Genomic DNA, 22,174 nt, shown 5'->3' with positions numbered 1-22,174 from the left:
CCTCATTAAACAGGTTTGGAAACTATCTTAACACTGACAGTTTCTAGATGCCTCGTAACACTATTCAAATTTACTACTGACTTTCTCTAAGAAACAAAGAGAAAATGTTACCTTTTCTATGGCCTTATAGGTAGTGAGATCTTCTTCAAAGGCTTTGGTTCTCTCACTGTCAGCTAGCATGATGTAGTTGGAGACAGGTGCTCGAGCTCTGCCTTTGGACTGGACGTAGGACCTGTACTCTGTGGGCAAGTCAAACCGCACCACCAAATTACACTTTGGGATATCCACACCTTCTTCCACGATGCTGGTGGCAATTAGCAGGTTGGTTTCATGAGCCCGGAATTTGCGAAGAACCTGCGAGAGAAGGGGAGGTGGGGGAGAAACAGGCTGGAGTCTTGATACTGCTTTGATAATATGTTGACAAATGTGTTCCAAACTATTTTATTTGCCATCTTCGTGCTGGGCGATATAATGACTCGGTACCATATATCAATATATTTTCAAACAAGATATTGATTTACACAATACCATTCATATCGAAATACTCAAATTGCGTTACATAAGGCATACCACTGTGCATCTCTCCTCTCTCACACTCTCCGCACAGCTCCGCCCCATGCACTCACCCAGAAGTTCTCCAGCAACACACAGAGAGACACAGTGCTGCTACTCTGTTTGATCTGTATGTTAATTAGGCTACAGTGCGACATCGGTCTATAAACTGCACGTGATACACTAAATCAGCCTGTGAGATGAATAAAATCACCGCAGTAGCATACATACAATACTGTGGGCCTTCACCGCGGTCACTCTTTGCTGCACCGGAAAATCCTGCCGTGCTGACTTGCCGTGCTGACTCGTGTTTCAATTGTCAGTTTAGACGCCCCGTGCAAGATGGACATTCTCAGGCTCCTTTAAAGGCCCAGACACATCAATATGACTTCAGAGAACTTACGGCATTGAGAGCTCCCTGCTGCATTGCCCGACTTCACAATGTCTCGGCCAAAAAGTTGCACATGAACACACCAAACTGACAGCCAGCAAGTGTGTATGTTCTGCGCTTGCATGAGAGGACATACCCCTCCACACCAGCAGATGGCAGTAGTCTGTAATCATCATCCAAAAAGGGAAACTGAAATACTGTCATGACGCTAGTTAGCCAGTTAGCACATTAACAACACAATTGAATGTTGCACTAACAGAGCATATTAACCGTGCACCAGTAAACCAGAACACGAACCATCAGGAAATGTTTCTGCAAAAGAGCTCAGTGACTGACTTCACTCAGTGAAGAAAAACAATCTTACCTCCAATAACAATTTTGTTTTGGTCTCACTCTCTCGCTACTTTAGCTCTTTGTTTACATTTCTTACTTGAATCTATCTGCTCGTGCTCTGAGCTGAACTGCCAATCAGAGTGATTTCATTAGCCAACGCAGATTCATTATGCTAAATTGTGAGAGAAAAAAAGCCAACTAGCTCCAGCTGGGGCCAACAGTGCAGGACACACTGCACCGACAACGGCAAGAGATGCTCACCAACAGCCCAACATTGACTGACGGTCCATAAACAGCTTGGTGTGTCAGGGCCTTAAGGTAAACTGTTAAGGTGGACCAGCTATTGACATTGTAGTGAAAATCTCAGCTGCTCCTGGCCAGATAATGGCCTGCTTGCTGACTCTCGAGTTAGGGAGACAATTATTGATCCCAAATCAAAACCTTATTGTACTGTAACTCAATTGTCCACGAAAGACAAGAAACCACAGGAACGCAACGTAGCAGCCAGAAACTGTATGCATGTATGTGAATGGCAATAGGAATGAGAGGCTGGTGTCTCCACTGTCTAATACGTCCACATCGTCTTTTTGTCTGTATACCTCCTCTTGTTTCCTGAACTCCACCTCCATCTGCTTGTTCCGTGGCTGGTTCTTGCCGATGCTGTGACCCGTGATAAAGTTGCTGCTGATGTAAGCCAGCTCTGGGTCCTGCTTCCCCGCCTCTTTGATCAGACTGAGGAAGAAGCACACACAGCATGTCAGAGACCATCATTCTTCTTAAAACAATTAGTCAATTATTCTGCATGCATAAAGCTTCACAGCAGACCTCTTGAGTTCTGTGTTAAAAAGGCTCTAGTTAAGCTAGAATTACGGCCCTGCGGTTGTATGCCTCCACGCACCAGTCAAGTTTCTCTTACAGTTTACATCCATGTCTGTGAAATTATGGATCCATCACCAGAGTTGGGTATAATGTGTTACAAAGTAACGTGCTACAGTACTTTGATTACTTTTTGCAGTAACGAGTAACCTAACGCGTTACTTTGCTGTTTGAGTAATCAAATACTTAAGTACATTTTCAAACAAGACATCAGTTACTTCTGTTACTTTTAGAACGCTGGTCCTTCAGCTCCGAAACAGCAATGACTGTCGTTTGGTTCTAATAACGGAGATAACGTTAAACCTATCAGTCTGACAGAAGCCACGGAGCTTGTGGCTAGCTACGTGGTAGAAGAAATGCTGCCGTTGTCTACGTCTCAATAGGTGGAGTAGGACTGGCTGACAGACATATTTCAGACTCAGGACTTGCATTATGCCTGGTACACTCTACACGCTGGTACTCACCAATTATCCCCAGTCGTCGTTCATGGCGTGTGTGATGTCATCGGGTTATTCTTGTCCTAGTTTTTATTACTTTCACTATTATTTGAGTCACTGTGTGTCTGTTCATGTGCCAGCCGACATGTTGTTGTAGTCACCTAAAAGTGCCAGCAGATGGCAGGAGCTTCATTTGAAGCACCATAAGTAAACTATCAAGCTACTGTATCTTCCACAGGAAGTTCTGACAAATGTTTCAGAATAAAAGTCTATTTAGAAAATGGAGGGATTCTCTCAGCCGAGGTTATAAGGGGCTTTTAATTTGAAACAAGTGTTGAGTTTGAAATGACGGTGCGATATGTTAACTTTACAAAGACAGCGGATCGGATAAAAAGTAAATATATAAACACACAGGGATTAATAAATAACGGACCGTCTATAATGTAGTTTGTTTCAAATGAAGCTGGGAGCCTCTGCAGTTGTGGTGAGTAAAAGCCCTGCCGCTATTTGTTAATGTTATTACTTTATGTCCGACCGTGAGGATGTACCATTGTTTGCTAGCTTGATGCTAATGATAGTAACATTAACTCAGTGGGTTGACAAAGTGCCTCTGCTGTTTCACACCATCATTTCCCCTTTTACTCTGTGTGGTAACATCCCTAGAGGAAATATGAAAAACGCTGGGGTGTTGTTGTCATACAGTTGTCTACGGCAGCAGATCGTTCTGTGTTTCTACTGGTCAAAGTGACGGCTGTGATGGGAGAACTGGATCTCAGTGAAGGGCAAGTGGTCCATAACTTTAATTTTGGAGACAAAAAAATGTAGGCTTAGCGCCCTGTGGTCCATTGCCCAATAGGAAATGTAGAATACTCAAAAGTACTTTAAAAGTGCTTGAGTTACTTTTCTCAGGGAGTAACGTTGGAAGTACTTTTAAAGTAATTGAGTTACTTACGTACTTTGATTACTTTTAAAGTAACCCTTACCCAACACTGTCCATCACTCACATCTTCCCCCCTTACAGCATAGAAAATCTATACAATCAGCACAGTTTCAAGGAGGGCACCCACGATTAGTGTCACCAATTAAGTATTTCATCAAATGTCTCCCCTTCTGTTCCTGAGAAATGACGCTGAATAATGGCCAGAAAAGTGTTTTATGCAGAACATTATGATGTCACATTAAAGTTGACTTTTGACCTTTTGGATACAAAATCTCATCACTTCATTATTTTATCCTATTAGATATTGGTGTGAAGTTTTATCATAATTAGCACATGAATTCATGAGTTATGGCCAAAAACAGATTTTGTGAGGTCACACTTACCTTGACCTTTGACCACAAAATTCTAACCAATGTATCCTTAAGTCCAAGTAGAAGTTTGTGTCAAATTTGAAGAAATTCCCTTGATGCATTCTTGAGATATCATGTTCCCAAGGATGGAACCGACAGATGTATATATGTACGTACAGACAGATGAAAGGACAACCCCAAAACATTATGCCTCCAACTATGGCTATCATTGGCATGGAGGCATAAAAAAAGAAAACAGACAAAGGCTAGTAACTTCACATTAAAGGCCACCAACAATCACATTGAGTACAGTTAGATAAACTAAAGAAAAGTCAATGTTTCTGTGTACAGTAAGTAGAACTCGCACAGCACAGGGCCAACAACCATAAAGATGACAAAGACCTACCGATTGAGGACGACAGCTGTGTACCTCCTCTCCACAAAGATGATCCCACAGAGGATGTTGGTGAACGGTGAGGGAAAGTTGGCTTCGGGCCTCTCTTTGGCCTCCACCTCCTCATCCTCATCTTCGTCCTCGGAGTCGCTCCAGGACACATAGTTGTCCTGGTTGCGGTTGTTGTACCACTCCACGCTTTCAAACTGCTGCCGCTCAAAGGGCTTGTATTCATGCAGGATCTCGAGCAGCCGGAGGACCTTGGGGGTGACAAACTTGAGATCCAGCGAGGCAGGAGAGAAGTGCTCCTCACAGAGTGCATGCACTTTGCGCAGGATGGTGTCAGTGAAGAGTAAAAACTTGCGGTTGAGCTCCTCCTGCTCATGTTTGATGTACTTCTGGAGCTCCCGCACCATGATGCCTGCTGCCTTATCTGCACACCAGGGTCCCAGCACCTGCAGCACAGCCAGGCAGTCACTGAGGACCTGGAGAGGACAGAGACAGTGTCAACAGCAGTTTGATTTGTTTTCTTCTTACTTAAAGCCTCAGGAACCTTTCCAGCAACCTTTTCATGAGCCCATGACGCATGACTGCGTATTGACCTGAGGAAAATAGGTCAATAGATTGCTAAATTTAGCACTTAGCGCATAATTCCTTCTCACCAATAAGTCAGTGCTTCAGTGGCAGGAGTTTCCAACGAACCAGGGACTACCATGGCATCACTGACTGGTCAAACGCAAGCCTTGAGGCTGCTACAGCTTCTCTACAGCACTCACTCACACTGTGAGCACTCAGTTGTTGACAGTAGTATCAAGATTAGGACAACTTGTCAAACAAAGTAAGACAAAGAGAGAAAGTGGGAAAACAAAAGAGAAAGACTAACAATGGAGCTTTGAGTTGGTTTATAAGATCTTTGGTCACTGTGACACAGTAGCTTTCACTATTACTTAGGACATGTAACTAATCAGATAGCATTGTGGGCGGGACATTGAGCGAGGCTACAGAATGGTGACTGTAGACAGAGACAGGCAACTGCATCAGAGCCAAGTATAGTTCAGTCAACACATTTGTTTTACACACACCAGTCAACTGCATCAGAGCCAAGTATAGTTCAGTCAACACATTTGTTTTACACACACCAGTCAACTGCATCAGAGCCAAGTATAGTTCAGTCAACACATTTGTTTTACACACACCAGTCAACTTTCTCTTACAGTTTACATTGATGTCTGTGAAAACATAGATGCTTTACACCTGTTGACCCCCCAACAGCACAGAAGCTCTATACAATCAGCACAGTGTCAAGGTGGGAACCCAAGGTGTGTGTCACCAAATCAGTATCTCATCAAATGTCTCCTCTTTTGTTCCTGAGATATGACACTGAATAATGGCCAGGAAAAAGTGTTTTATGCAGAACACTATGATGTCACAATGAAGTTGACCTTTGACCCTTTGGATAAAAAATGTCATCACTTCATTATTTTATCCTATCAGACATTTGTGTGAAGTTTTGTCATAACTAGCACATGAATTCTTGAGTTATGGCCAACACATATTTTGTGAGGTTACAACAACCTTGACCTTTGACCACAAAATAGTTTATTCTTCAGTCCAAGTGGATGTTTGAGTCAAAGTTTAAGAAATTCCATTAAGGCCTTCTTGAGGTATTGCATTCACAAGAATGCACTGGATGAGGTCACAGTGACCTTGATCTTCAACCACCAAAATCCAGTCAGTTCATTGTTGAGTCCAAGTGAAATTTGTGCCAAATTTGATGAAAACCTTCTAGGTTTTCTTGAGATATCACGTTCACAAGACTGAGACAGATGACGTCACATGGACTTGACCGTGGACCACCAAAATCTAATCACTTCATTGTTAAGTCCAAGTGAATATTTGTGGCAAATTTTAAGAAATTGCCAAAGGCGTTCTAGAGATCTCACATTCACAAAAATAAGACAGACAAGGCCAAAGTGACCTTGACCTATGACCACCAGAATCTAATCATTTTATTGTTGAGTTCAAGACGACATATGTGCCTAATATGAAGAAATTCCCTTGAGGTGTTCTTGAGATATTGTGTTCACAAGGACGGGATGGACGGACAGACAGACGGATGTACTTGCATACGGATAGACGGATGGAAAACTCAAAAACATAATGCCTCCAGCCATGGCTATCACTGGAGCGGAGGCATAAAAGAAAGTGAAAATCATAGGATCAAATAATGACACGGCTCTAACCTGTTTGGAGATGAACGTGGGGTCCCGGTCCTCTCTGGCAACAGATATGTTGCAGTCATTCAGGAAGTGGAGAGCTTCATCCAGCTCTGCCTGAAGGCAGGAAGAGAGGCCACTCTTATCAACATAGGGACCACAGTCCAGCACCACTTCTCTGGGCTGGGAGGCATATCTGGGAAAAAAACAAAACAAAAAACAGAGCACAAGTTTAGACTTCAGGATACATCTATGGGTCACTATTATTGGATGCCAATTTATTGCTGTCATTGATTTTCATTCATGGAGTAATTTTACGAAGCTGTTGTAACTTTCAAAAATCTGTAGATGAAGTTGTTCACCTCTGGTATATAATCACTTTTAGTACCTGTCCAGGACCACAAGGTCAGTGGCAGTTTCAGCGTTGCTCTTCAGGATTCTCTCCAGATTCTGGATCTTCAGCTCCAGTTCTGACGGATCACACTTCCCATTCAGAATGGAGGCTGTGAGACCCAGGATACGAGGACTGCAGGAGCAGCCCTCAAACAGCTACAGAGAGAGAAAGGAGAGCAAAGTCATTCACTATTCTCTGGAATGAGTGTTTACCAGTCCTGCAAAGAAACATGAATTTCACTTGCAACCAAAATCTCACCTTCATTATCTCACAGTAAGGGTGGTCTGTGATGGCCAGGTGACAATCATCAAAAACCACCAAGTTGATTTTAGACAACGGTAAGATTTTATTTCTCAGAACGTGCAGGAATATGTGGCAAGTCATGACCAGCACCTGTAGAAGTGACAGGAGGGAAAAGAATGTTATTATCAACAGTGACCATAGCATTATTCAGTCTGACTATGACACTGAAAGTCAACAATTCGACTTAAGAGTCCTGAGTCAAACCCCATTGTCAATAGGACAACACAGTATAACAATGCAACAAGGCTTTTCAAACCTAGTTTAAAATTTACATCCAACATAACTGTAATGAAAATAACTAAATATGAAAAATGTACAGAACTGAGTGTAACCCAAACGCGGTTGGACTGTGCACCCTTTGAGGTGGCTGCTTGATCATGGTGCATGTGACTGTGCTGAAATTGGAACAAACATTAATAGTGTATGTTTTTTTATAGCTAGACCACTAAGGCCACCTGTATTAATCAACCACCATTGCCTATTGTTAAACCTGACATAACTTTACCAGGGACAGACAAACAAAAAGGATTTGCAAATCACTGTTTTCTATTTTTATTTAGGTTTTACACAGCATCCCAACTTTTTTTGGAATCAGGGTTATAGTATGAAGCTGGTGTTGACTTATTAAGACAAACATTGCCAAAGGCAATGAGAATGATAGGCACACCTGATTCTCGATTATCTCTTGACTCCACCGTTGGTCAGTCCATGCTGAGGTCTCCTCCAGATCTGTGTACTCTCCCACTTGGAGGTCAGAGTGAGTCCTGACTGCAGCTGCTTGCTGAACTACAGACAAAGCTGGACAATGTAGAACACACAAACAATGAACTACTTCAAAAAGTTTAATTATTCCATGGGTTTCAATTTACATGAACAATGAGCTGGGTGAATGAACAATGCCACTTTCCAAATGTATTTTATAGTTCACAAAATGGCACACCAAAGCACACAGAAACTTCTGTGGTGCATCAAAAACAACAGCTGGTGTTGTGTGTTGCAGGTACCTGTGTTCACCAGAAAAACAGTCCTCTTCGCATTTTCTTGGTAATGTCCACGGATTTGGTGGGAGAGCTCTTTTGTTAGAAGTACTGCAATAAAGGTCTTCCCTGAGCCAGTATTCAAGCAGACAATAGTATTATGTTCAAGAGCTGCTTCAAGAAGTTCTACCTGTGGAGGAGAGTAGAGGTTCACAGACAGTAAGCTGAGGAAGGAAAGTGTCCGCTCAAATGAATACAATACTAATCCAAGAGAACAAAACTACAGCAATGAATCGCTCTAAATTTGCCATTTTTCTCTGTTACACACTACTCCAAAAAATTAAGGGAACACTTAACTCACACTTTAGATCCTGATGACTAAATTATTCAAGTTGAAGATCTTTACTGATGTACATTGTATAATTTGTTAAGAACATGTGGGTCCAACATCCTCTAGTGGGACCTGTGCTCACAGCCCAGCACCATGCAGCTCGATTGGCATTCACATCACAACACCAGAATTGGCAGGTCCCCATCTGCGCCCTGTTCTCCTCACAGATGAGAGCAGGTTCACAATGAGCATATCTGACGGGGAAGAGTCTGGAGACACCGTAATGAATGTTATGCTGCCTGTAATATCATCCAGCATATGACCTGTTTGGCTGTGGGTCAGTGATGGTCTGGGGCATATCCTTGGAGGGTTGCACAGACCTCTATGTCATAGCCAACAGTACCCTGGATGCTGTTAGGTACTGGGATGAACTGGGACCTAAATCCAATTGAGCACCTATGTGACGTTATGTATCAGTGCATCCAACGCCGCCAAGTACCACCATAGACTGTCAGGAGTGCATACAGGCACATGAGGGCCATACACACTATTGAGTCATATTATAAGATGCCAATGACAAAATTCACAGAAGTTGGATCAGGCTGGGATTTTAATTTTTACTTTGATTTTTGGTGTGATTTTGAATTAAGCCCTCGATGGGTTACTGATTTTGGTTTCCACTGACCATTATTATTATTAGTAATATTCTTATTATTATAATAACTATTATTAGGTCATTTTGTTCTCAACATATTATACAATGTACATCAGTTAAGGCGCTGTATGTAAGAATGTGGCCAAAACGGTTACTGCACTCAAATTCAAAATACTGCTGTGAGTCGTGTCCGCCCTCCCTCCCCTACGGATTCAAGGTTGCTGGAGACTGATTTGTTTGCCCACGGGCGGCTGCCATGGCAGGGCCACGTCGCCGCGTCCTTGATCTTTGGTTTTCCAGCGGACCGTTCGAGCAAGTCCGGCTTCTCTGCTGCTAACGCTGCTGCCGGGATACAGCTGAGGAGGAGCCGGCTGCTAATGCTATGTACTGGGACACTGCTAACGCTGCTTGCCGTGCTGCTGTAGCTCAGTCGTAACTGTAACTGATGCTGAGACTCGACTGACTGCGTGACTGGTAGACGGCGGTGGGTGGCGCAACAGGCCAAAACACAAATTCAAAACATAAACATGATTTGCAGACTGCAAAAAAACTTTTTAGATGCAAATATTCTGGCTGTACTATTGTTGTCGGTGAGATCAGTATGTTATATGAACATTATTCCTTAGTCTCTGTGACATATTAGGAGGATTTTACGACTATTTGCTTTAGATTTCTTACATATAGCTCATTTAAGATTTTCAACTTGAATAATTCGTTCATAAAGATCTGATGTGTGATTTAAGTGTTTCCTTAATTTTTTATCTGGTCATCAGACCAGTGTTTATCTGGTCATGGCATGTTGGCCTAAAAGTCACGGCTGTGGAAAACATCTGATGGGATGGTGTACTCCACAAAAAAAGCCAATCCCTCACATCATGTTGATTTAAAAAAAAGCAAACGCTATAAAGGGCCGTCCACACTGAGAACATTACCATTAGCTATAACGATAATGCATGCACATTGATTCACGATAATGTGTAAACAGTGGCGCCAAGAAAGGGCTGACAGCCTGTAAATTAATTTGGATTTTGATCGGCTGTCTGTGGTCCTGTCCTTCATCATATCACTTTGAAAGGTATCCCACCAATATTGTCTGTCTGTTGTTGTAGTTTAAGTTGTGGTGTTTGTTCAGCCATCCAGTTCAGTTAGGACAATCTTTTAAATGGTGTTTTTGTAGTTATAGTTATAGGTATTATTCTTGGTGTCTTGAAGGTGCAAGCACAAACTGTGTAAGCTGAGCCTGCCATGCACGTTCTCCAGCCTTTGCCAGCTTTGTCTTGAAACCTCCAGGGAAAACCCAGAGACAACAGCCTTCTTACCTGATATTTCCTAGGTGTATAGATGTTATCGTGGATAGCCTCCTGCTGCCATGGCAGGCCAAAGAAAGGCCCCATGGGTGAAGTGGCAGGGGTGACAAGCTGTAGGCCTGCCATGCTTCAAAGAGGTGGAGGTGAGGGGGCTGGGCTCCTCCGGTTGTCCACTTTATCTCATATCATCATCCTCTTCTTTTCACAAGTTCACTGGCAAGGGAGATGAGAGTGCTATGTTAATGTGCTGTAGACAGTAGTTACAGCAGTCTACGCACACGCAGTCTCCATCGCCTTTGACAAAGACCTTCTGTCACAGTTAATTGACTAGAGACAGTGCCTAGAACAATGTTTAGAGATTTATTAGAGCTTGAGAACCACTTGTTTGGAGCCTCTTTAGAATGTGAGAACACCTTGCTTTGAGCTTTCTTGCAGCCTAAAACATCTGGTTAAGATATCAAAAATAGCTTGTTTAGAGATTGAGAATAGCTTGTTTCAAGCTTGAGACCAAAAGTGCTAAAAGATAAGATTACTTAAACTACGTTCACATTACAGGGCTTAATGCTCATTAATTATTTCCCCAGATCTGATCTTTTTTTGCCAAGATTGTTCACATTCATGTTTGAAGTAGGGGTGGGCGATATGGCCCTAGAATATTAGTATAATATTTCAAGGTATTTTTGCGATAACGATATTCTTAATGATATGACAAATTAGAAAAAATGTAACTGAAGAACCCAGAATTGCAACAAAATAAGTGATACAGTTTTACATGTCAACCTAACAGTCTGCTTTCAAATATTTAGTAAAAACTAAAGAAAAACGATCTCCCATTTCATTTGTAAACAAGAGTTATTTAGAGTGAGATTCAGAATATTAATAGTACAACAAAATAAAATCTACCACAAATTATATATTTTAACAGCTCCCAAATACAAAACATTTACCCTGGGATCTATATATATCAACGGGTGATTTCCTTCTCATTTAGCAAAATCCTAAATTACTGAGTTGGTTTTTTTTGTCCACCTGGACCTTTATGCTCTCCCATTTCTCCTCTAATCATCACCTGTGTAACCTGCGACAAGTTGTTATGCTACCATAACTATTGCACATTTACATATATGTAGTTCACTGTCGAGCCGCGAGCGTCACATGGTTTACATTACACCGACTCCCATGTGTGCACGGCCAGAGAGTTGAGGGAGAGACGCTGTGTTGCTGCCAGAGGAGCTGTTAACTGCTAGCAGCTACTTCTTAAATCTCCCAGCAGTAAGTCACACACACAACATGTCATCCAACTGTCACACCTGTGCCACCCATGATCCCGTCCTGCCAGCTGTCCTGTTTATACAGTCATTGATTCAGTGCTGTTACTACGCCCATTCCTGGCTCAGAGGCAAAACCACTCTGTCCCCCACATTCTACAATCGTAGTTTTTATGTAGAACAGTGAGGCAGCCTAATGGCGCGATATTCCCACCTTAACCCTATGGGCGCAGCGTGCGTCCAAATTCACACCTGTTCTTCTCTGTGGACTTTGTCTGCAACTGTTCGTCATAGCGAGAAGCCACTCATATCACGTGAAACAGCAGACCCACAGCTTTCCAACAAGACCACTTGTTGGTAGGGCTGCAACTAACGATTATTTTCACTGTCGACTAATCTGTCGATTATTTCTTCGATTAGTCGACTAATCATTTTACCAAAAAATGTGTTAAAATGTTGCTAAATGCCAGCCTGTCAAACCCCAAAATTATGTCATCTAATGTCTTGTTTCGTACTCACGCCAAAGGGTTGTAGTTCACCGTCATGGGAGAGTGTGTAAAGCTGCCAATATTTGAACATAAGAAACTGCAATGAGAATATTTTGGGGTACTTTTATAGTACTTTTCTATGAAAAATGACTCAAACCGATTAGTCGACTACTAAAATAGTCACCCATTATTTTAATAGTCGATTAGTCATCGATTAGTCGACTAATCGTTGCAGCCCTACTTGTTGGTAGTCCAAAGTCCAAAAAAATTGATAAAGTTACACTAAAATGATGTATAACAGAGCTTTCATACAGCTTTGCACACACATTACTCTTGGATGGATTACTCATGAACACAGGCTCGCACAGAAATGCCACGCATATCACATGAAAGCGCAGGACCACACACATCATTGTGCTGTCATCCCATCACACTATAAATCCAGATCAATTGTCTACAAAATAAAAACCTGACGAATTTCTTTACAATCCATTATACAGATCTTGTTATCAGTCACCTCATATAGTGAGGAATATCGTATCTTACCACATCTTAGGTTTGCATGTGTTTCTCCCTGTCTATCCACATTTGTAGTCCGGCTTTCAAGATGCAAATATCTCCATATTGTCCAGTTGACACTCCATCAAATTTTGTATGACAAAGTATTTCTGCAATTTGCCTTCTGTTCCAATGACTGAAGCAGTCATAAAAGGACCAGCGCACTTCACCTTTGCACACCCAGACAACTGTAGCCTAATTATGCATGTGTGACATAACCTCAGGTCACGTACGGGGCAGGTCAGTTCAGGTCAGGTCAAAGAGCAGCACGGAGCATGGATAAATAAGTCAAGATCATGTTGACAAGAAAACATCCAGAATTTTTTGTTTACTGCACACAAAGTGGCAAATATTATCTTGGAGGAGATCATTGCACTTGGTTGACTATTTTTCTATGATCTTTCTTGGTCAGCAGAGAAGGAACACTCCTGTTTTAGCTTTTGTCTCTTGTCTTCTCTTATAGCTTTTGAACAATTTTAACAATAATATCAATGTTGAACAACATTTTTCTGAGGTAGGTATTCCAGGCCTGGAATTAAGTCAAAATTAAACGTTTCAACACGATGCATTTGACAGGAATATTCACCTAACATAGCCTACATATCTTTAATTCTATAATTATTTATATGTCTCTATGGATATTTTTACATAAATCCCCAATATTTTTTTTGACAATGTTTATTGTATTGTATTATATGTATTAATTCTCTACAGGATCTTGTATGTTCTTTAATGTGTGTTAAATTTATTAAAAACAAAAACAAAAAAAACATTTTGGTGAACTCTGCAGCAAAGTGAGCCCTCTTCCTCAGAGAGGATCTTTGCCTCCCACTTTGTTCTGGCGGCAGAACAGAGTGATCCGTCTTTCTTCTAAGAGGATTTTTGTCCCATGAGAGCAGGTAGTGTAAACAACTTTCGCTGGCAATTTGACAGTCACTAGAAGCACATTATAACCCTTTGTAAAACTGTCTGTGTGGTACCTGTGTTGTACATGAGCTAACGTTAGCGGCTAAGAACTGAGAGGCTGTCCGGTGTGTGTGTGTGTGTGTGTGTGTGTGTGTGTGTGTGTCTGAGGAGTGTCAGTACGTTAACTTGCCGTAGCCTTGCTGTTTGTCATGTTAATGTTATCATAGGCGGCCCTGAATAGCTTGTAAAACTTTAGCATAGTTAGTGAACACATTTGTTATCGGCCCATGTGTTTACTGCTACAGAAAATTAATAAATCTTTGGTTTATTTGCACAACGTCGCCTCTCTGCCATCTTTTATCACGCTTGCTAAAGCTAAGTTAACTTTACCAGCAGATCTGTATGAGGCACAAACTGAGGCTACAGTGAGCAGTGTGTTTCCCCCGTCTCGCTGCTTTCCAAACTGCCAGCCAGCTGTCGCTCTGCATCACATGGTATAACGCTGCATCGTTGGGAGCACCTGTTTTCATGCAGATGTCCCGACTCCCAGCATGCGCAGGGCTGGTAGAATTGCCGTCACTGAAAAATTAGATCGCATATGCATATGAATCGAGATCACCATTTTATTACGATTAATCGTGCAGCCCTAATTTATACTGAAGCTGATTTGCGTACTTGTATTTGAAATTGTCTCTATTAAGCAATATTTAATGTGTGTTTTGAATCAACTAAACTTTACAAAACTTAACAGAGTCATCCACCGCCAACTAGTGTTTTGGAGGTGTAACTGCAGACTAGGTGAAATAAATCTCACTAAACAGGAGCCCTGCAGTGTGCGAGGTTTTTTCATTTTTTCAGTAACTGCAGAGTGACACAGACACACCACCGCAGAAGTAAAAATGCTTACAACTAATTGATTAGTTGAAGATTATGTATGACTAAGATTTTCTTTGGTTGACTACAGCCCTAGTGACGTCACAACATGTAGGCAAGCTGACCCTGTCAGAGTGAGTCAGGCAGTCTCTATTGGCTGGAGACTGGGGTAGCCTACTGCAGCTGCAGTATATTTACAGCAGCTTCCTGTAGCTTCAGCAGACTGTATCAAAACTTAGTACGTATCCATACACAGTTAAGTGGAGTTACAGTTATAGCTCAACAAGGCCATTTAATTGGACTACTGTCCTTGTCCCAGTACACAAGCACGGGAGGGGAATCGATTTATTGACAGAAGTATGTCAGACTCCGCTACCATAGGTGGCAATATGCCCCCTTTCAGTTTGTTAGTACTGGACCTTTTTCCAGTTGACCTATTACGTCACAGACCAAAGCGTCAACAAAAAAGTTAGCTACGGTTAGCTAGCCAAACTGGTACCGTGGCGGATAACTTAACAGCTCTGTACATTTTGTCTGTGCTGTTAAATATTTAATTCTGTCAGCTGACACAGCATGAACTGTGTCTCCTCGTCCGGCCAAAAATGCATGGCTCTGGATGTAGATTTCACCATGTGGTTACCAGTTTCTTCTTCTATTATGCATTTCATGCTATTTGACTTCCAGGTCAAAGCCAGGGTCGGAAAGTGCGGAGTACGCACAAAGCGCCTCGGCCAGTTTTGGTCCAACTGCATGCATACACACAGGAATAATTTGACTCCTAATTGCAGTATCTGGGTGTGTTAGTCCAACTTTGAGAAATTTGATTGGGTCTGGTTTTAGTGAGACTAACACAATGAATCAATTTTCTTTAATGTCATGTAAATGTACTGACCGTATGGTGAGTGATCTGCATCTGCGTAGTAAAGTCTGACATGGAAAAAACATGGATGTATGGGAAAAACACATGAATTCCAATATGACCGTTCTCACAGTGGTCACATGGCAAAAATCAAATATATGTCAGATTTAGGACCCTATATGAAAGTGGCCGAGATCTGATGGAAAACATTTTGATTTGTGTGTGCACACTACTCTGAAAGATGCGATATGTTTCACGTGAGTGCTAGGGTTGGGATCCGGATCCGGTTCTTTTTTGGAACCAGGTCCAAAAAAAATAAATAAATAAAAAACACGTCACGTGCATTTGCATTAGAGTGCGGCACGGGCCGCATATTTCTGTCCGAACCCGACCGAGCCCGACATTATCTAATCACTAAAGCACCGAGTTTGTGTCACACAGTTGTCATGGTTACAGGCTATTTAACTGGCCGGGCGTGTGCCATGGGTGCTCCAGAGAGGGAGACCTCCGTGTTTGAAACGGGAGCGGGAGGCGGGAGCGGGCGGCGGGAGGTCCAACGCTTCCAGCGAGGGGAGCGGTAGAAATATAACAAAATAAGATAAAATAGGAGACAGCTGTCTCCCTCTTTTATTTAATTTTCAGCGTTTAATCAAGGTGGAGGCTGGCAGTGGGAGAACCGCTTCCAGCGAGGGGAGAGATAGAAACAAACAGCCAATGTGTGTCTGTGTGTGTTATGTTCAGGTGTTGTCACGTAAATAACAGTGCCCAAGCATGAATGCATATAAGTATTTCTTATTACATTGGTGTGGTTAATTTGAGGTAATAGTGTTACTGTAGAAATCAGAGAATCACTTTCTGTTGTTCTATATTCTCAGGGAGATGATACAAGCTCTAAATCTGAAATACACACCACACACAAATGTGTATTTTCATCTAATTGTACTGTGCAACAGTTAGAATAAAGTTTTTGTATTTGTATGATTGCATTTGTGTTTATTATATACTTGTTTAAGTATAGCAAGTATAATGAATATAATGTAGGAATCGGTAAGAGGAATCGGTAAGGAATCGGACCGTTAAGAAGGAATCGGTAAGGAATCGGAATCGTTAAAATCCTAACGAGTCCCAACCCTAGTGAGAGCAAAAGAAAATCTAATTTGAGACACATTTGCTTGTAACGTGAACGTAGCCTGGGTGAATAGGCTGGACTAAAGTAACAGAATGAATGCCTTAGAAAATATACTTACAGGTAATAACTGAGACTTTCTGGATAAGCAGACAACACTTAATCTGGGCTTCATGATAAAATATCTCTTAATCTGATGCTCCTGATGCTTCCCCACATTTAGTTGGAAACAGACCTGAGAAACCACAAACACAGAATACAGCATGTAATCATGGATTTCAGACATGGCACGGGTGTTCAGAAGTCAATACAACAGTAAATAAACGACAATGTAAAAGTGATTGTGGCTGTAGAAAGCAGCAATAGAAACTGATACAGGCTGAATAACATAAATACCAGCCTAAACCAGAACCTCTTCAATCATGAAATAAAATGTAGGAAGCATTCAAGTTATCTTGGCTTCCACAGACACTTTGTGGGTTAGTGCTGTGCTGATACTGTGACTGCACTGTAAGACTCACAGGTAAAATATCTCACCTTTACACAGATGGAAAGTGGCAGGGATTGTGACTGGGTCCTCCAGCTCTGCACAAACAAAGCAGAGAGCAGAATTAGAACAGTATGGTACTGCTGGGTGCCAGATGCTGATGAAGGTAGCACTGAGCAGACTGAGACAAGCTTTTCAACACATTTTGACACATCCCAAAATCACCACCACAGCACATGACTCTACTGTGAGTACTGCTGAGCCCCACAGCTGTAACCAATCCCAGCAGTCAGCTTGGTGCAGCAAACACACCAGGCTTTAGAATAATGCAGCCACTCACATTTAATGGTGATTAAAAACATAACGCAACATGATGTTCATCTATGGCGCTTTAGTCAAGCAGCTATTTAAATCTAAGCTGATGGTTTCTTGGTAAGAGCCAAAACGAAGACCACACTACCTTCAAATTTTAAATGTTCAAACTGTCAACAGAATTAGAATCTAGGTGTGGTGACAGCTGAGGTGGCTGGAGGAGTTTGGGTCCTTGTTTATCAGTCTGTGTCCCTTCTCAAAATTTTAAGGTTTTTGCAGATCTGTGAACGCAGCACAGGAGAAACTCTTACTTTTTTCCTCAGCAGCAGTTTGTGAAGTTTAAGTCATGGGGTGGATAACTGATAACGGTCATTCGATCAATGCTGATCAGATCAAATGGATGGATGAGAGGAGCAGCTGTTTGTGAGTGAAAGCAGACTTTAGACCCAACACAATGAACGGTTAAGTTTTACTTTCACTGCGCCTGGCGATCTTCTGCTCTGTCTGTGCCTAGAGTACTCTCTGTGCTGTGAGCAATAAAAAGCAATAATTAATAAAGCAATAAATAACTGAATGGTATATAGTCCAGCAGTGCGCCTACTGAATGGTACAGCTCCAAAAATAGAAAATCAAAATGTTGCAGCAGATGTTTTAATTGTGGTGGGTCACATAAATTTATTGCTGCCACCAAAAGTGTTCCAGAAAATAACAAGCTCCTGGTGAAAAATTTATGACTATAAACTCTGGACCTATAATGCAACACTGACAACTGTTAAGTAACCGGTGGCAACAGTGTAAGCCCACACAGCAGGTGGCAGCGACAGGTGTCATCACAGTTTGATGTGTGGTCACCATGCCAAGATACATTACTGTCCTATTTTCAAGTGCTAATGTGCCAGAAAAGTCACCACTTTAACCCATTCAACCTACATAGCCACATCCCAACTACTGTACTATGATACATTCTTTTCCTTCAGAATCTTGCTGCTCATGTCATTACGTTTAGCAGCAATAAAACCATAAGAGGACTTTAAAAATGGACAGTACGTCATATTTGAGCTCAGACTGTTAAATTCTGTTCTCCTTACATGCTGTTTATTTTTGTAGGTGAGATCACTTTGTCGGATTTTCATCCTCCAACGTTTAAAAAAAAAAAAAAAATCACTTTATTCTGTTGCTCCATACCATAATAATTATAATAATAAAAACGATGGTTGTATGTATGTAATATGGCCAGCGCGGCTGCAGGAGGATCAGAGCAGCCAGTTTTGGTCAAAAATGATAAAGGAAAAAGCGCTCTTTGGAAATATTTAGTGAAGTGAACACAGTACGCTGCAGACGGCAGGTACAGCCCCTCACTAGCAGCTGGTGTGGTGCCAATTCACCAGAAGCACAGAAAATAAACAGGGCTGTAGATAAATACATTTGTATGGACAGATCTTGTTTCTGGTTGTTATTTATTTTGGGGGGATTTTTTGTTGTTATCATTGATGTTACTGTTCTGATCTTTATTTAAAAAATGACATGCCTCTTAATTTTTTGCTGCTGTATCGAAAATGGTATTGAGTATTGAATATTTTCCTGGGTATCGATATCGAGTTTGAAATTTTAGTATCGTGACAACCCTACGTCTCACCTTCTGTTCCTAAGTTATGACACTGAGTAATGGTCAGAAAAGTGTTTTTGCAGAACATTATGATGTCACAGTGAAGTTGACCTTTGACCCTTTGGAAATAAAATGTCATCACTTCATTATTTTATCCTATTAGACATTTGTGTGAAGTTTTGTCATATAAGCATATTAAGTCTTGAGTTATGGCCAAACACATATTTTGTGAGGTCATACTGTCCTTGACCTTTGACCACCAAATGCCAGTCAGTTTATTCTTAAGTCCAAGTGGACGTCTGTCAATGAGACAGGTGTAAGGTCACACTGACCTTGACCTTTGACCGCCAAAAACTAATCAGTTCAATGTTGAGTCCAAGCGAACATCTGTGCCAAATTTGAAGAAATTCCTCTGAGGCGTTGTTGAGATATTGCATTCACAAAAAGGTGGGGTGTTCTTGAGATATCATGTTCATAAGCATGGGACAACCGACAGACAGATGGACATCCCCAAAACATAATGATACAGATATCGCCGGCGCGGAGGCATAAAAAGATCTTCGGATATCCAGCAGCACCAATACTGAACAGTGGCTAATGGTATGCCATTCTTGTTTTAGTGTGACATGCAGGTTCTAAATGGCATGTCGCTGATATTACTGTTATTGTTATTATTGGTGTTTTGCTGGCATATCACACATACTCTTATTGTGATAGTCCACCAGCAGATGGAGACGTGAAATACAATACTTTTTAATGTATGTAATATTAATTCAGAAAAAGCATGCTGGCTCTTCATTTTAAAGCCAATACTCGCCAATACCATTGACGTACCATTATTGTTGGCATGTTGGTCGATCCCAAGAGTTTATTTTAAGGCCAATATTGGCCGATACCACTGACTGACTTACCAATATTATCAGCATGTTGCCCAATTTCAGTATTTCATTTTAAAGCCTTTATCTTCCAATGCCGATATTATCATGTATCCCTAGTGCCATAAAGACTCCCCTTCTTTAGGAGAGGCCTGATGACTGCAATTTTCAAAGCATTTGGAAAAGTGCCAGAATGGTGTGCAGGTGCTTTGTGCCATCTAAAAACATGGTACTTATGTTCCATTGACAGGTGCTGTGTAAAAGCTTTTTTTAAACCTGGAGCTCATGCTATGATGTTATACTGAAAGAGTATTGATGAATGCTATACTTTTCTGATATCCATAGCTATTAGCCCCATATGATGAGTATAGGGAAGGACAATAAATGGTTAAGGGATGGTATAGCTCCTTTCTAGTCTTCTAACCACTCAAAGCACCTTTACACCACATGCCACATTCACCCATCCATGCACGCATTCATAAACTGGTGGCCAAGGCTACCATACAAGGTGCCACCATCTGTTAAGCATTCACACACGCTCACACACCAATTGGGTGCAGCAATAGGGAACAATTTGGGGTTCAGTATCTTGCCCAAGGATACTCTGACACGCTGACGGAAGGAGCTGGGGATTAGAGGATGACCTGCTCTGCCTCCTGAGCCACAGCCGCCCCAATACTAACAGTAGCATATCGTTTTCATGTGCCATATGCTGGTTGAACGTCAGTTCACAAACCACTTGTCAAAGACAGATACGACTAAAAATTGGGCATTGCACATTAAAACAGAGTGGCACGCCACCTGTATATGATGGCAGAAGAAAAAGATGTACTTATTTATCCCCTTGGGGAAATTAAAAAAAAAAAAAAAAAAAAATCACTCACATTAGCGGCATAACATAATCATCAGTGGCAAATATCTGTAAATATCCATATGGCAGTGACAGCAATAATAAAAAACATTCCTACTAAGCTGTTTACATGGCTAATGAAAATGAATATTCCACTGATACTCCCATTTACATGCAGCTGTGCACACTCCTATTGACGTGCCCTAACATGTTGTTTATCACATCAGCATATGAAAGAGGGAATGCTTGTCATTTTGCTTCTTTGCATCAAAATAGTTTGCCACCAGTGGCTGACTTGTTGGACCATGTGAGCGCAGCCTCGCTCTTTCATTCCTTCAACCACTGTCTTAAAAATGTAAGCGTTACGTTATACATAGTACATATATGCCTCCGGTAAATTACAGGCCATACTTTGCAAACTGTCGGATGTTTAATCATTAAGACAACTTATCATGCACATCCCTAGTAATAACCCCAATTAAGAAGCATATTCCCAATGTGCTGTACACGTTAAAATAGTGCTATTAAAACCTAAATAATACCATCATATCTCACTTCTTAATCGGAATATGCTATATTCAGAAAAAGGCCCAACTCGGAATATCTAAACGGAATATACTGTTTACATGACCTGCATCAAATTCAGACTACTGTCATCTTCTGAATAATGGTGGAATGTTAGTGTGCATGTGAACGTAGTCAGTGACACAACATGCCACTTGAACAAGAGTATAAAACCATCAGCCAGTTCTTAATCTCTATGTCGCTCCACAAACATCTACACCTGACATGAAGACATGAGAACCTCTGTTCCTTACCTTAAAAATGGCAGACTCACTCGATTTTGTTCCTAAGATTGTTTAGCAAACATATTTGCATAAGAACTAATCAGCTGGCCTATGTATGTGAAATGTATTCACATCTTAAGAAGCTTCCACTACGAGGTGTACTTTGTTGATATTTACCATAACACTATGCATAGACAGTGTATCTGTTAATGTGACTGTGCTGGATACAGGCTTAAGTCTTGCAGGAAGACTTACAGAAATACTAGGTTCAAAGTAGACTGACTGCCATGGCAACGAAATGCAATCAAATCTAGCAATATATCAAATTGTAAGAACATTTATTGAGTTTTAATCTGAAAGGGGTTTAAATTGATCCTAACGTCAGGTTTGAATGACTTAATCGTTCTCACCTGTGAACTCATATTGACATGCCAACACACCTGCCACTGTCCCACAGTTCGAAACAAGGTTGGCTGCAGCTGCCAGAAAGAGAGCAAAGTTTCTCTGGCATATCATGCTATATCATGCAAGGCTAGACATACATGCAGGACTCAATGTCCACAACATTAGCCAGAATTATTAATTTTCACCGCATCATACCCAATGGCTGTTATTAACCCTATAACCCAGGGCCAGTATGATCATTTCCACAATTCCCCGTACACAGTACACATAATTAATCCATTATGTTAACACTGTATCAGCAGCTTCCTTCCTCAAAC

The 22,174-nt window shown here is 41.4% G+C and overlaps 1 protein-coding gene across 3 annotated transcripts in view; it reads right to left on the bottom strand.

Annotated features, from left to right (window-relative positions):
* dicer1 (dicer 1, ribonuclease type III) overlaps nucleotides 1-22,174 on the bottom strand; it is a 57,536-nt gene that overhangs the window by 32,551 nt on the left and 2,811 nt on the right. For 2 of the 3 annotated variants that reach the window (XM_049596218.1, XM_049596220.1), the window contains exons 2-12: nucleotides 17,072-17,119; nucleotides 16,656-16,769; nucleotides 10,469-10,669; nucleotides 8,191-8,353; nucleotides 7,854-7,984; nucleotides 7,142-7,276; nucleotides 6,878-7,038; nucleotides 6,517-6,685; nucleotides 4,286-4,758; nucleotides 1,876-2,008; nucleotides 112-354 (exon numbers count right to left, since the gene is read on the bottom strand). In XM_049596218.1, the coding sequence (XP_049452175.1) occupies nucleotides 112-354; nucleotides 1,876-2,008; nucleotides 4,286-4,758; nucleotides 6,517-6,685; nucleotides 6,878-7,038; nucleotides 7,142-7,276; nucleotides 7,854-7,984; nucleotides 8,191-8,353; nucleotides 10,469-10,582 (1,722 nt within the window). In that variant the 5' untranslated portion in view covers nucleotides 10,583-10,669; nucleotides 16,656-16,769; nucleotides 17,072-17,119. The remainder of the gene's footprint in view (nucleotides 1-111; nucleotides 355-1,875; nucleotides 2,009-4,285; nucleotides 4,759-6,516; nucleotides 6,686-6,877; nucleotides 7,039-7,141; nucleotides 7,277-7,853; nucleotides 7,985-8,190; nucleotides 8,354-10,468; nucleotides 10,670-16,655; nucleotides 16,770-17,071; nucleotides 17,120-22,174) is intronic. The other variant, XM_049596219.1, reaches the window with a different exon arrangement.

The sequence above is a fragment of the Epinephelus fuscoguttatus genome, linkage group LG14 (assembly GCF_011397635.1).
Source record: "Epinephelus fuscoguttatus linkage group LG14, E.fuscoguttatus.final_Chr_v1".
NCBI lineage: Eukaryota > Metazoa > Chordata > Actinopteri > Perciformes > Serranidae > Epinephelus > Epinephelus fuscoguttatus.
This window is presented reverse-complemented; position numbering and strand designations above follow the sequence as displayed.